This window comes from Camponotus floridanus, unplaced genomic scaffold (genome assembly GCF_003227725.1).
Source record: "Camponotus floridanus strain SB8 unplaced genomic scaffold, Cflo_v7.5 scaffold86, whole genome shotgun sequence".
In the NCBI taxonomy this organism is placed as follows: domain Eukaryota; kingdom Metazoa; phylum Arthropoda; class Insecta; order Hymenoptera; family Formicidae; genus Camponotus; species Camponotus floridanus.
In genome coordinates, this window is record NW_020229856.1 from 671,499 (window position 1) to 683,198 (window position 11,700).

The following is an 11,700-nucleotide window of genomic DNA, read 5'->3' on the forward strand; positions in this document are numbered from 1 at the left end:
TACCTTTTACGATTGTAAAAACCAACACGTTAAATTGAAATCTTTTAGCCAATATTTTTTTCGTATATAAATGTGATAAAAATTAACAGACTCGTTTAGAAATAATAGAGACAACGACAAAATTTTATTTAAAACTCAATCGTCCATCGATGTAAATGGTAACAATTTTGTTCGATCGGACCGTAATATGGAGGAAAAAGGAAGGAGTGGGGAAAGGAAAAGAATTTCCCGCGGTGGGCCCGCCCCTGAGACGCAGTTCATTCACACGGTCGCGTCTCGCTAAATATAATATGGCGGTGACCCCGGTTCCCCATTGTCGATTCCCTTCGCCCTTCTTCCCCATTCCTCGCTCTCTTTCTCTTCGATATCCCCTGAATTCAACGCCCCTGCGATTACGCGTCGCCCTTTCGCCCTCCCTCTTTTCCGATCGTGCGCGTACGGCCCTGCCGCCCTTCGAAAGCCGCGTGCGCGCGCGCGCACACGCGCATCTCGAGAGATGCATCTCCGCTCATCCCACATTTTCCAACAGCTCCGACCAAACCCACCAGCTGTGTTTCTCGCGAGAGGAAATTGTCATCGTCCAACGATACTTGTTGGCAAAATCGATCGAGTCATTGTTACCCCGTGTTACAGGAAAGTTCATCTGTACGCCTTAACAAGAGTGTATAATGATTGTTTAAACAAGCATCTGCCTCGTTACAATAGCCTGCGAGCATTCATTCAATTCACTTTCCATCTAAACAGAGCCACGAGAAGTAATAATTTATTTTTCTCATTCTCGTTCGACTAGTTTTACATCGCGTATCCTGAAATATTTTAAGCCTCGTCCACAACGCCGTCGATAAATATGTGTATCGTAACGTTATTTTTTTTTTCAAATTTGAAAATTTAATACATTTATATTACATATCTATATAAAGGGAAAGAAATTTTTCCATTTCTTTATTTGGAAATCATCGGTGGATAGATTGCAAAGGACGCAATTTACATTTAGTTGAAAAAAATAATTAAAAATAATTTAAACTTTTAAATAAAAAGAAATATATATATATATATATATATATATAAATTTATTTTACTTAAAATATATATATATATATATATATATATATATATATAATTTATTTTGCTTAAAAAGTATAAATTATTTTTAATTATTTTCTCCAACTAAATGTAAATCGCGTCTTTTGCAATCTATCCACCGATGATGTATTATTTTCAAGTAAATATGACAAATGATTTGATGAATAAAATTCCGATACGCGAGATTTATAATGCGAGCGCGAGTCTCGTGCAATCGGTCTCTTGGAAACGCTTTACATCCCTTAGGCTCGGAGCAGAAGAGAACAGCAGAGGCCATTAAACTGTCTACGAACGAGGATGCAGGGGATTTTTACAACATTCGCGCGAGAGTGAGCCTGCCTCTGCCTGCCTCTGCCTGCCTGCCTACCTACCTCTATCTACTCTTCGCTCTTATATTCTTCTTGCTCTTCTTCTTCTTCCCCCTCCTCCTTCTCTTGTTGCGCTTCTTGTTTCTCGTAGGACCCACAGACTTTTTCTTCTACGCCCTTCCGATCTCCGCAACGGCCCAGCAACGGCGTCGCCGAACCGGGATCGCAAGAGTTGCGCCGTAGAAAGAAAATCTTGATATAATCTTTCAGGATACTCAAAAATTTCACTCTTCTCATTTCTCGTTGTATAATAAATTTTTGTTATTAATATATAATCCATGTCACATTCTTTTTCGATTATCCGTCATACATATAAATATGGAGTAATAAAAAGTAAAATTGACAATATTTATTATTCGTATCTCTTGAAATAATTTTCCAAGTTGCAGAGGTTGATTATATAATTTTTAGAACGAGAAATCTCTTCTAATAATTCAATTTCAAAAAAATACTTCAAAATAATTTTCCAACAAGGTGAATCTGTTGTTAATATCGATTTGCATATTCGCAGGTAACGCCAATTTGCCGCAAGCTCCAATCATCATTGGGCGACCGTCTTGGAGCACGGCCTCTCTCTGGATTCTTGGATCATCCGGATCACGCGGATATATCCGAGGGACGATAACTATCGACTATACTTGATGACACTAACCCGTAGATCCGAACTTGTGGGCTTTTTTATATGCATACCGCAAGCTCCTATCTACCGGTACATGTAGTCAGGCCGGCGTTAAAACTTTTCGACGGATCCTCCTCTTTCCTTCTTCTCCAACATCATCACCATCACCACTACCACCGTCATCATCATCCTTTTATTCTCCAGAATATGCTCCCGGCATTTCCGGTTGTCAGCGACAGACTTTTCGACTCGAGTAATTTTCTCGCACCTTTTTTTGACGAAGAAGGGCACCACCATCTATCGACTCTTAAAGCACGATTGTGTCGTGAAAATTTATACATGTATATATGTATATATACAAACACACACGCAATATATTTAAAATTGGCATTGAATCAAAAATTCAAACGTTGGCGTTTGTAAATGTACTCGTGCATAATGTTATAAAATATGATACATCCCTAAATATCTTTATTGTAAGAAATGCGTATCTTTCCGAAATTAGGAGATGCGTGAGAAAGACACTATTAATTATAATTAATGTGTATTCAACGGCATAGCATAGTATTGACAAATCTCTAGTGAAAGAGATGGACTCAAAGGAAAATAAAGCCAAGCGACTCATCGAGAATTAAGAAAAGGAAGAAACGTCGATGGAGAGCAAGAGGAAGCCCGCGACGATGTCTGGGTGAGGTAGTAGGTTGTATAGTAGGGAATGGAAATTCGCGAAATACGAAGTCCACTGTACAACTTGCTAACTTTCCCGGTCGTCGGCGCTGCGACGCTCGCGTCTCTCGAAGAATCGCAAACTTATCGCGGGAAAAGAGAAACTCGAAAGAAATCTTATTTTGTCGAAAAACACAAATGCGTACAAGCTGGCAAGTTTTTCGTGATTTAAAATATGTTATATCATCGTTAAAATGCGAGTACATGTCGATTGCACACGAGTGCACACGTGCGTGTATGAATGTGAAAGAAGGACTGAAAATATGACGCAATCTATAATTTCTTGCGAATAAGGGGTTTCAACCAATATATAATTTGTATAAAAAGTCCCTTGATCGGAATACTTGTGCGCTCTTTCTCTCTCTCTCTCTCTCTCTATCTCTCTCTCTCTCCCCCTCTCTTTTCTCTTTCTCTCTAGAGTATTCATGTAATGTACGAGAATATGTACATAAGAGAGAGATTATTTCTTTATTATCTCTTTCGTTTCTTCAAAGTGTGAATTTTGCCCAGTTGGATTTCGTACAAATTAAAGGATCAATTTTATAAAACTCAAGTTTCTTTCGCGTGTAAGAAGAAAGCTCGCTCGATAAAGATATTAATCGGCTTTTGAAACATGACGAAACATGTTTTGCAGCTTGTATATTGTCGTTCTCAGGATAATAATTTACAAACTAGCCAAGAAAGATAATCACATAAATTTACATAAAAGAGAAAAGACGAAACGATCGCGGAACGCGAGGGTGAGATGGAGAGAATGAGTGGTGATGAGCGTGAAAAAGAGAAAAAGGGCAAAAATGGCGGGCGGGCTGATTATAAAGCCTGCCGCGTCGCCGGTTCCCTGAGACCCTAACTTGTGACGTCGCGTCCGATATCTCACAGGCTAGATTCTCTGGTATTGGCGATGAGTGCTGCCTTTTGCCGATCAAAAGTCAGTTCTAACAACAGAGATACAAACGGCCACGCGTCACAACTTGCCTGTCACGCCGCGTATGCGTATTCTTTTGCGTGTTTTTTTATTTTTCTATATTGTGTCATACGCGCGATTTTGAGAGAGGAACAAACGGCTGCTCGTCTTACACCCGCGTTACTACTCGATTCTTCATCGATGACAGCTTGCGAATAAATTTATTTTTCACATCCCGATCTCTAAATCGAATACAGCTTTTTTTAATATCATTTATCCTTATTATATAAATTTGAAATAAAAATTTGAGTGACAATTTTCAAATGATACAATTTTTTTTTTGTTTTTTACCAATGAAGTCAAAGAAATTTTGCTGCTAACAAAAGATGAAGCTAAATTTCATATTCAATTTACAATTGTATATGAAAATGTAAAAAACATCGTGTCTACTACAACAATGTTATTTATTGCAAGGAAAAAACTAGATTAAAATATCGCGTCTCAAGATATATTTTATAAAATATTCCCTTCTTCAGCTAGCTAGATTTTGACATGTATTAATTCCAAATTTTATATACACATACTATATATATATATATATATATATATATATATATATATATATATAATTTATTTAGATTTATTCAAAAATATACTAATATACTGATGAAAAATATATTTGACAATATATTTAACAATTTCTGTTATATGCAAGCTCTTTAAATAATGGTTAAATCAATCGTAATATTACAAACTGATTGATTTCCAAAGAAATGATTGTTGTTATACAATGATTTCGTGAATACATATACATAACCAAAATCACATCTACCAAATACATTTACATAATTCTGTACATATATATATATATATATAATATAAAAAAATAATATCAAAAATCTTCCTTACAAGTGAAGAAGATGAGAGATTATCAAAATATCTTTATAATTTACATGCTTACATGTGAAATACTATTAATCTTTAATAAAGAGTACAAAATTAGCAGTTTAAACAAATAAATAATCATATATTCTTTAATATTGTTGTACTATAGTTTATATAAGTGTAAAAATATAAGTGCTTTTTAATTTACACGCCAAGAATCTATTTTTTGTGTAAAAATCAATATTGTATTTTGCCATTTACATTACTTGTAATACTGTATGGCATTGAGAGCATTTTTCAATTTATTTGGATAAAACGAATAAAGCAACTGATAAATTCATAAATAGTGAAGAAATAACGCAACAGTATTAACTTGATAAAAAATTGCCACACAAATAATTTACATATGTCTTGGAGGAAAAAAAACATTTGTATACTAAACTTGATAAATGTAGTGTAATATGATGCGATAATAACTTTGCATATATACTTTGCACATGCGTAATACTTTACAAATTATTATATTGAATAAAATAATAGACACATCATGAGATGTTTCCAATGAAAGCTCTTCTTTATTAACAGCAACTAGAAATGTATGACTTCATCAGAAATACCTTCTTCCTTCATCGACAAGTTTACTCAATTCTGCGGCTGAATAGCCCAATAACTGCTTTAAATCACAAACAAATTTATAAACAAATCGTTTGCCGTGAACTTTAGAGATCATATCACCATCGTAATAATATCGAAGCGCTCTACTCAGTTTTTCATAATTCATCGATGGCTTATTCTTACGTGCTCCCCATAATTGTGCCACTGCTTCTGGTTGATTAAGCTTAAACTCTCCTTCAGTTCCAATCCACTGAATTGCATCTCTATATTCTTTATCCGTTAGTAGCTCTAATAAAAATTGCCACAGTTGTATTTGGCCACTGTTAACGGATCGACTGGAAGTAGCAATAGTGATCGAAGCTGGATCGACACTCTCCGATGGCATGTTAATTACGCGAGCTTGTTGGTTCACCGCAGGTCTCGGTTTTGCTGCTTTTTGATTTCGCGCTTTAATAGATTTTTCCAAAGTACCTTCAGTGGAAGAATCTGGTGCATCTTTTTGCACTACAGCTGCAAAATATCAACAAAATCATAAAAAATTATAAAGAGCAATCTAGATTTAGATCTTTTATCAAGAAACTCTCAATGTTTCAATTTAGTCAATATTGAATATTTCTTTTTTTATAGACATACCGACGAATTTGCATTTCCTAAGAAGTTCAAAATGTGTCCAAAACACATCCCCCGGATCAAGAGGCACTTTTGCATGAAACTCTTCCATGCTGAGGTTGCACAGCTGCGTTCCAGTTATATTCCAATCGGCCAAACGTAACGATACTAAATTAAATTGTCTAACGGCCCATTGCAGCCAGTGTTTAACATGTGTTTCTGACCAATCCTTCGGATCAGTTGGTATTTTTAAGCGTTCCTTTTAAGAAATATTATACACATATACCAAAGATTTATACATATATATTTGATATAAAAATGTAGCTTATTTTATTAGGTAAATGTAATTCAAGAATGAATCAAGCACTATACGAAAAACTTGCTGCATCAGACAATAACAATTTATATGAAAGATTAGTTCCGTTTCCAAATAATCTTAATCAATTTATAAAGTTCATTATACAAAATGACATTACACAATGCATGTGCAATATTTTTACGCTTTATTTTACCTGTTCTTTTTTATACTGCGCATCCAACGTCCACTTTATGACGTTTTGTTTTTCTTGAGCAACAGGCACTGGTGCTGTTGTAATAAAAATATTAATTGCTAGACATGAAAATTTTTGATTGAAAATAAATAGCTGCGGATGAATTCGTACTCACAATTATTTTCCACAACTTCGATGTAATCTTCCGCCGGCTTGAGAACATCCGCTATATTGATACGTTTCTGCATAGGCTTTATTTGTACATTAATCTGAACTAGTCCCTCTCCTTGGATACATTGATCGACCAAGGTTTTATGGCTTTCCAGCTATTGCGACAGATGCGTAAAGTAAAAACGGGGACCGGAAGAAAAAAAGGAAAGAAAATATGGTGTACAATTTGTCGCTTACCATTGTTGAATTTTGCAACCAAAATGAATAGTTTTTCAAATCTATCGAAAGCCTCTCTTCCAAAAGACTCCTCAATGTAGATAAGGGTTCTCTGATATCCATATGCTGCATTAATATTCCCTCGTTGCAATAATCGCCATTTACAGCGCCTTCCAATGTAAAACTGGGTTCTACTTCCAAGTCGGAACTATCTTGCTGCAGTTGTGCCATGATATCATCCTCGGAAGGCGAGAAGATTGTTTCCGGTTCCATTTTTATTTGTCTTATCATGGCATAATCGGAATCGTCATCGGTATCAAAGCTAGCATCGAATCAACGAAATAAATATCTTAATCGGAGAATCTTAACCATGCACATACATTAGAGATTAGGTTATAAATTTAAAAGAAAAAAAAGAAAGGAAAGAAAACATATGTGTATAAACTCGCTAACCTTTTATCGGAACTTTTTTGACAGCTCTCTAGATCCATGCCGAGAAAGCACGTGGGCAATTTCCAATTTACCGTAAACTTGTGCACAACACTCTTAACAAGAAAGTCGTTTGTGTCGGTAGTGGTTAGAGAGAGAGTAACTCGTGTCACGCACCCATACACTTATCATGTATACATTCGCCTTGTATTTACATAAATATGTGGTACCAGGTTGTACATACGTAGATTCGCGGACGGGAAAGATCGTGGAGTAATGAAAAAGAAAAAAAATAAATAAAAGATCCGTTCCCTCGACAAGCGCACGCATTATGTCAGATTCACCCTATATACGACTCGACGTAAATGCCTCGACAGCCAATGAAAATGTAGATTCCAACTAATGATATTCCTGTCTCTTTCGGAGAAACAAGCTCTCCTATTGGACGGGGTACGCACGTAAAAAAACGCAGAGTGTGAATCCTTCCTAACACCAATCATTTTGGCATAATCGTTACACGTACACGTCGTATCGTTATATCGCGCTCTGCGCTTTGCGCCGTGTGCTGTGTGTGGCGCTGGGCGCTGATAAAATAAACGGGAGATATATACTCGAGCGGACTTACATACATTTATGATGTCTATATGTAACGAGCTCAATTGGAGTTGGAGCTTTCTCATTTTTATTGGCGAAAGATACCGGAAATAGACGTCAGGCTACCCGTGAGTGATAGACGATAGTGGTGAAATCGGAATCGCCAAAGGTATAATTGAAATTCGTTATTTAGCGGCGTCGATTAGCGGTAATCGTAGCGCTCGCGACATTATTAATCGGAGCGGCGGATTAATTGATACATTTTCGTGTACTTTGAATACTTTGCGCGTGTCGGTCTAACTGAACACGACGTTTGAGTTTACTCTTGCCAATTTGAATCTTTCCCCGTTCGACAGCTTCCGAAGGTTTACGACGAGAATGGACAATTTCGAGAGAGAAAGCAGAAAGGAGACTGGCAGGCAGGATGACGGAAGGCAAGGCATCGGACGCGGACAGCGTGTCTGTATCTGGGATGGGCTCCCGCAAAATAGCGCGACGCTCAGGCGACCACATTGCGCATCGAGTGCCAATCAGCCTGGTGCAGGTCAGTGTCTGCGACAGGATAGGAAATCAATGTTTACGGCATGTTATCAACTTGAAAATAATCGTTCTCGTAGAAGCCACCTCGTCCTTGTCGCCGCAAGCAGCAGAGTTTGTCCCGAGGTCCATGTTACAGACTACCTTACCTCTTGTGAGTGATTCGAGGTACTCTGACGACATTAATATTCAACTGTGCTCATATTTCTTAATAATTTGCCAATAGCAATCTATCCACCAATATTCAAAGAGTTCAAGGATACAAGATAGACTCAGAATCGCTCGTGAAGCACCGTTGAATACTGTATACGTACCTCCTTCGCTTGTAAAGGAGGACATAGCCCTCGAAGATGCTTTACAACAGCAGTGCAACATACAAGATTCGGAAATAGAAAGCTATAATAAATATAAGGATGATCGACGCAATTTGAATAAGAATAAGGTAAAAAGTTGGTCTAATAATTTTCAGAAATCTTTAGAATATTTTCATGTAGCGATAACATTTTGATTAGAAGAAGAAAGAAGAGCAAAAGGAGGAGGAAAACGCTTTTGAAACTTGTCAACGTCTCAATGACATTATCAATATTTTAATTGTAAATCCTGCAGAATTCACCAGCTTAATTCCGTCGTTTGTCAAAAAACTTAGGTGGGACCGAAATACGCGCTGCCTACAAGTGGTTGTAACAACCATAATCGAATCGGTAACGCGAGTTTTTCCTTTGTCTATAAATATGTAGTTGTAGACTAACTTTGCACAAGATTCATCTTGGTGGTTTCCAATATTTATTTTATTCTACAACGTTTGTACGCATCACTTATTTATTTGACATTTTCAGTCTATAGCTGAAAGCAATTTTCGATATAATGGAGCCCGATTCTGTAAATATTTCGATAATATTTTAGAAGACTGCAAAGAACAGTTTATGTTCTCCAAAGAACTATTCAGAGATTTATTATATTTCCAGTAAGTTTAAATGCGCGCCAGTGAAATGTATGTTTGGATTTGTAATTTTTTTTTTTAATCATATCACACACGCACATACAACATATATCAATAATATACTTTGGATGTTAGATGTAGATTGGAGACTCGATTCGAAGAAAACGAGTGGCAAAAGCAAAGTGAAGAGAAACGCGATCAAAAAAAGTGCAATGGATTGATATTGTTTTTGGCAGAATTGGTCGCCCAGATGGACGAATCTTTTGCTTTTACTTTAGGAGAAGTCTTGGTATGGTTTATTACCAAGGTACTGCAGAGACCGGCGTCAAATTCTGTAAAGTACATTTGCCAAGCGCTCAAAGTAAATACAATAGCAATGATAACTTTATTTATATAATTTTTTTTCTATTTGGACAGCATATTTGATATAATATATATGTAGCTGGCAGGTCATGTACTGGAAAAAGACAAGAGCAAGAGTAAAGATATGGAAAATATGATGCGGGCGCTAACAGAACTGGTAAATAACGGGCAAGTTGATACGCATGTGGGAAATATGGTAAACAGCGTTCACGAATTACGAAAGGATTGGGGAAGAAAAATGTCAAATTGTGATTTGTCTGGGACAAGCAACGCATTATCAAATAAAGCTGGTTACCAGCAACCGGATCAACTAGGTGCATCTAATTATAACTCGTCTGAAAACACCGCATTATTGAGAGAGGCACAGTTGGATCAACCGGTAATGTATGGTCCTGACGGCGAAATTTTATCTGCGGAGGAAAGTAAATTTCTCCAAGACAATATCAAATTAGATTTCGACAATCAGCGGTATGTATATTGTACTTTATACCTATAATACATCCACTATATATAATGTGGCAACACTTTTAATTCAATAGTAATGTGATTCGATATAGATATACTTGTTTAGAAAGCCATATATTAATATGATTGTGTAATGGTACAGGATATCCGAAGACGAATACGAGGATGATAACTATGATGACGAAATTGCGTCCGCTTATGAAGAGTTTTTGAAAGATAAATCGAAATAAAGTGCAAGATAAAATGGATGTTATTTAACATAAATCAAATTATATTATGACTCATTTCGCTATACGTACATAAATATTTGTTTAAAAATTTTGTGATTAAAAGAGAGGAATTGGATTTTATTACATATGAACATTAAAAGTCGAATGCAAAATATTCACACATTTTAAAGGTAGGAACAGAGCATTGCATATACATTATAAAATACTGGTCCTACAAAACTCCGGTCCGAAAAAATGCATCAAACACGAAATAATTTTCAATTCATTCAACATGTTTCATCACGTGTACAGATATGATACAGTAATATTTGCATATATGTAGCATACAGAGTATAATAAAATGAAAAGCACCAATATAAATCCAATAGATTTGAAGATGCGAAAAAATTGTAATTATACAATCTATATAAATAATTTGTATAATACCAAAAGATAAATATGACGTGTAAAGACATCTTATGTTTTTCTCAATATTATTATTTTCAATTACATATTTTAACCTCTCGACTAATATTTTAAAAAAAGTATAAAATTATTCAATTTACATTCACAATGCCAGAAATGTTTCCAAACATCCAAGTAGAGTTTACACATTTTTGGTATCTTCAAATCTAAACGAGTTATATTCAAACAAGTATTCCATTTTTGATGAATTAATCCATATATATGTTTTGTATAGTAAACACGTGTATTTTCCGCATTTATTTAAAATTATATGTGCGCGTGTGTGTATTTATATGTATGAAACTTCTAAAAAAAATATACAACACGAGTTATATATACATATATATATATATAACTCGTGTTATATATTTTTATTATTATTATTATTGCATATATTTTTCGGATGTGTGTATGACATAAACGAATAGTGCTAATTTGTTGTGATCCAATCTTTTTAATTTTAACCGTAGAAAATATATCTTTAATTTTAATACATTATTAACTAGCATTTGTATCTTTTTATCTATGCAAAATAATTTATTCTCGATTTCTCGAATAAATTTGCGTTCATTGAATCGACATTTCACATTGATAAACATCATTAATAGACGATTTTCGACAAAAATTCGCAACTGTACGAATAATATGTGTTTCTTGAAATTGCAGTATCTTGCATTTTAATCTTAGAAAAAACGATAATAAAACAGAAGATTTATAATCGGATAGTTCTTATTATCATAACATAATTTATTCGCGCGACATATATAAGAAATATTTCTACTTTTTATTTTATCGATTTTTATACATTAGCATATTGTGCAAGCTTTCTAAAAAAATTTATAGAAAAAATGCTATATATGCACAATATAAAATTTACATAATTTGATAATTTATAAATGAACGACAATATATCCCCACATATATCAGATTTAATTCAATTGCGTTGCAATTGGATCGCGAGCATACACGATCTCCGCGAAAATCCATTTTTGGTGCGGAAGGAGTTCTCTC

General features: G+C 35.1%; 2 protein-coding genes across 3 annotated transcripts; one reads left to right on the forward strand and one right to left on the reverse strand.

Moving 5' to 3' along the window:
- Positions 1-5,022: 5,022 nt before the first annotated feature.
- LOC105252890 (DNA-binding protein Ets97D) lies at positions 5,023-7,491 on the reverse strand. The gene is made up of 6 exons (XM_011260522.3): positions 7,141-7,491; positions 6,709-7,009; positions 6,476-6,626; positions 6,322-6,395; positions 5,834-6,068; positions 5,023-5,710 (listed from the first exon to the last, which is right to left on the reverse strand). The coding sequence occupies exons 1-6, from the start codon at positions 7,176-7,178 to the stop codon at positions 5,193-5,195; spliced, it is 1,317 nt and encodes a 438-aa protein (XP_011258824.1). The 5' UTR covers positions 7,179-7,491; the 3' UTR covers positions 5,023-5,192.
- A 148-nt stretch (positions 7,492-7,639) lies between these two features.
- Positions 7,640-10,727, forward strand: LOC105252889 (polyadenylate-binding protein-interacting protein 1). 2 transcript variants are annotated; one of them, XM_011260521.3, is made up of 9 exons: positions 7,640-7,879; positions 8,067-8,254; positions 8,328-8,401; positions 8,474-8,689; positions 8,763-8,948; positions 9,084-9,211; positions 9,323-9,548; positions 9,630-10,018; positions 10,158-10,727. In XM_011260521.3, the coding sequence occupies exons 2-9, from the start codon at positions 8,089-8,091 to the stop codon at positions 10,243-10,245; spliced, it is 1,473 nt and encodes a 490-aa protein (XP_011258823.1). In that variant the 5' UTR covers positions 7,640-7,879; positions 8,067-8,088; the 3' UTR covers positions 10,246-10,727. The 2 variants fall into 2 exon arrangements, with proteins under 2 accessions (XP_011258823.1, XP_011258822.1); XM_011260520.3 differs by having other exon boundaries at positions 8,760-8,948; positions 10,158-10,646.
- The last annotated feature ends 973 nt before the right edge of the window (positions 10,728-11,700 follow it).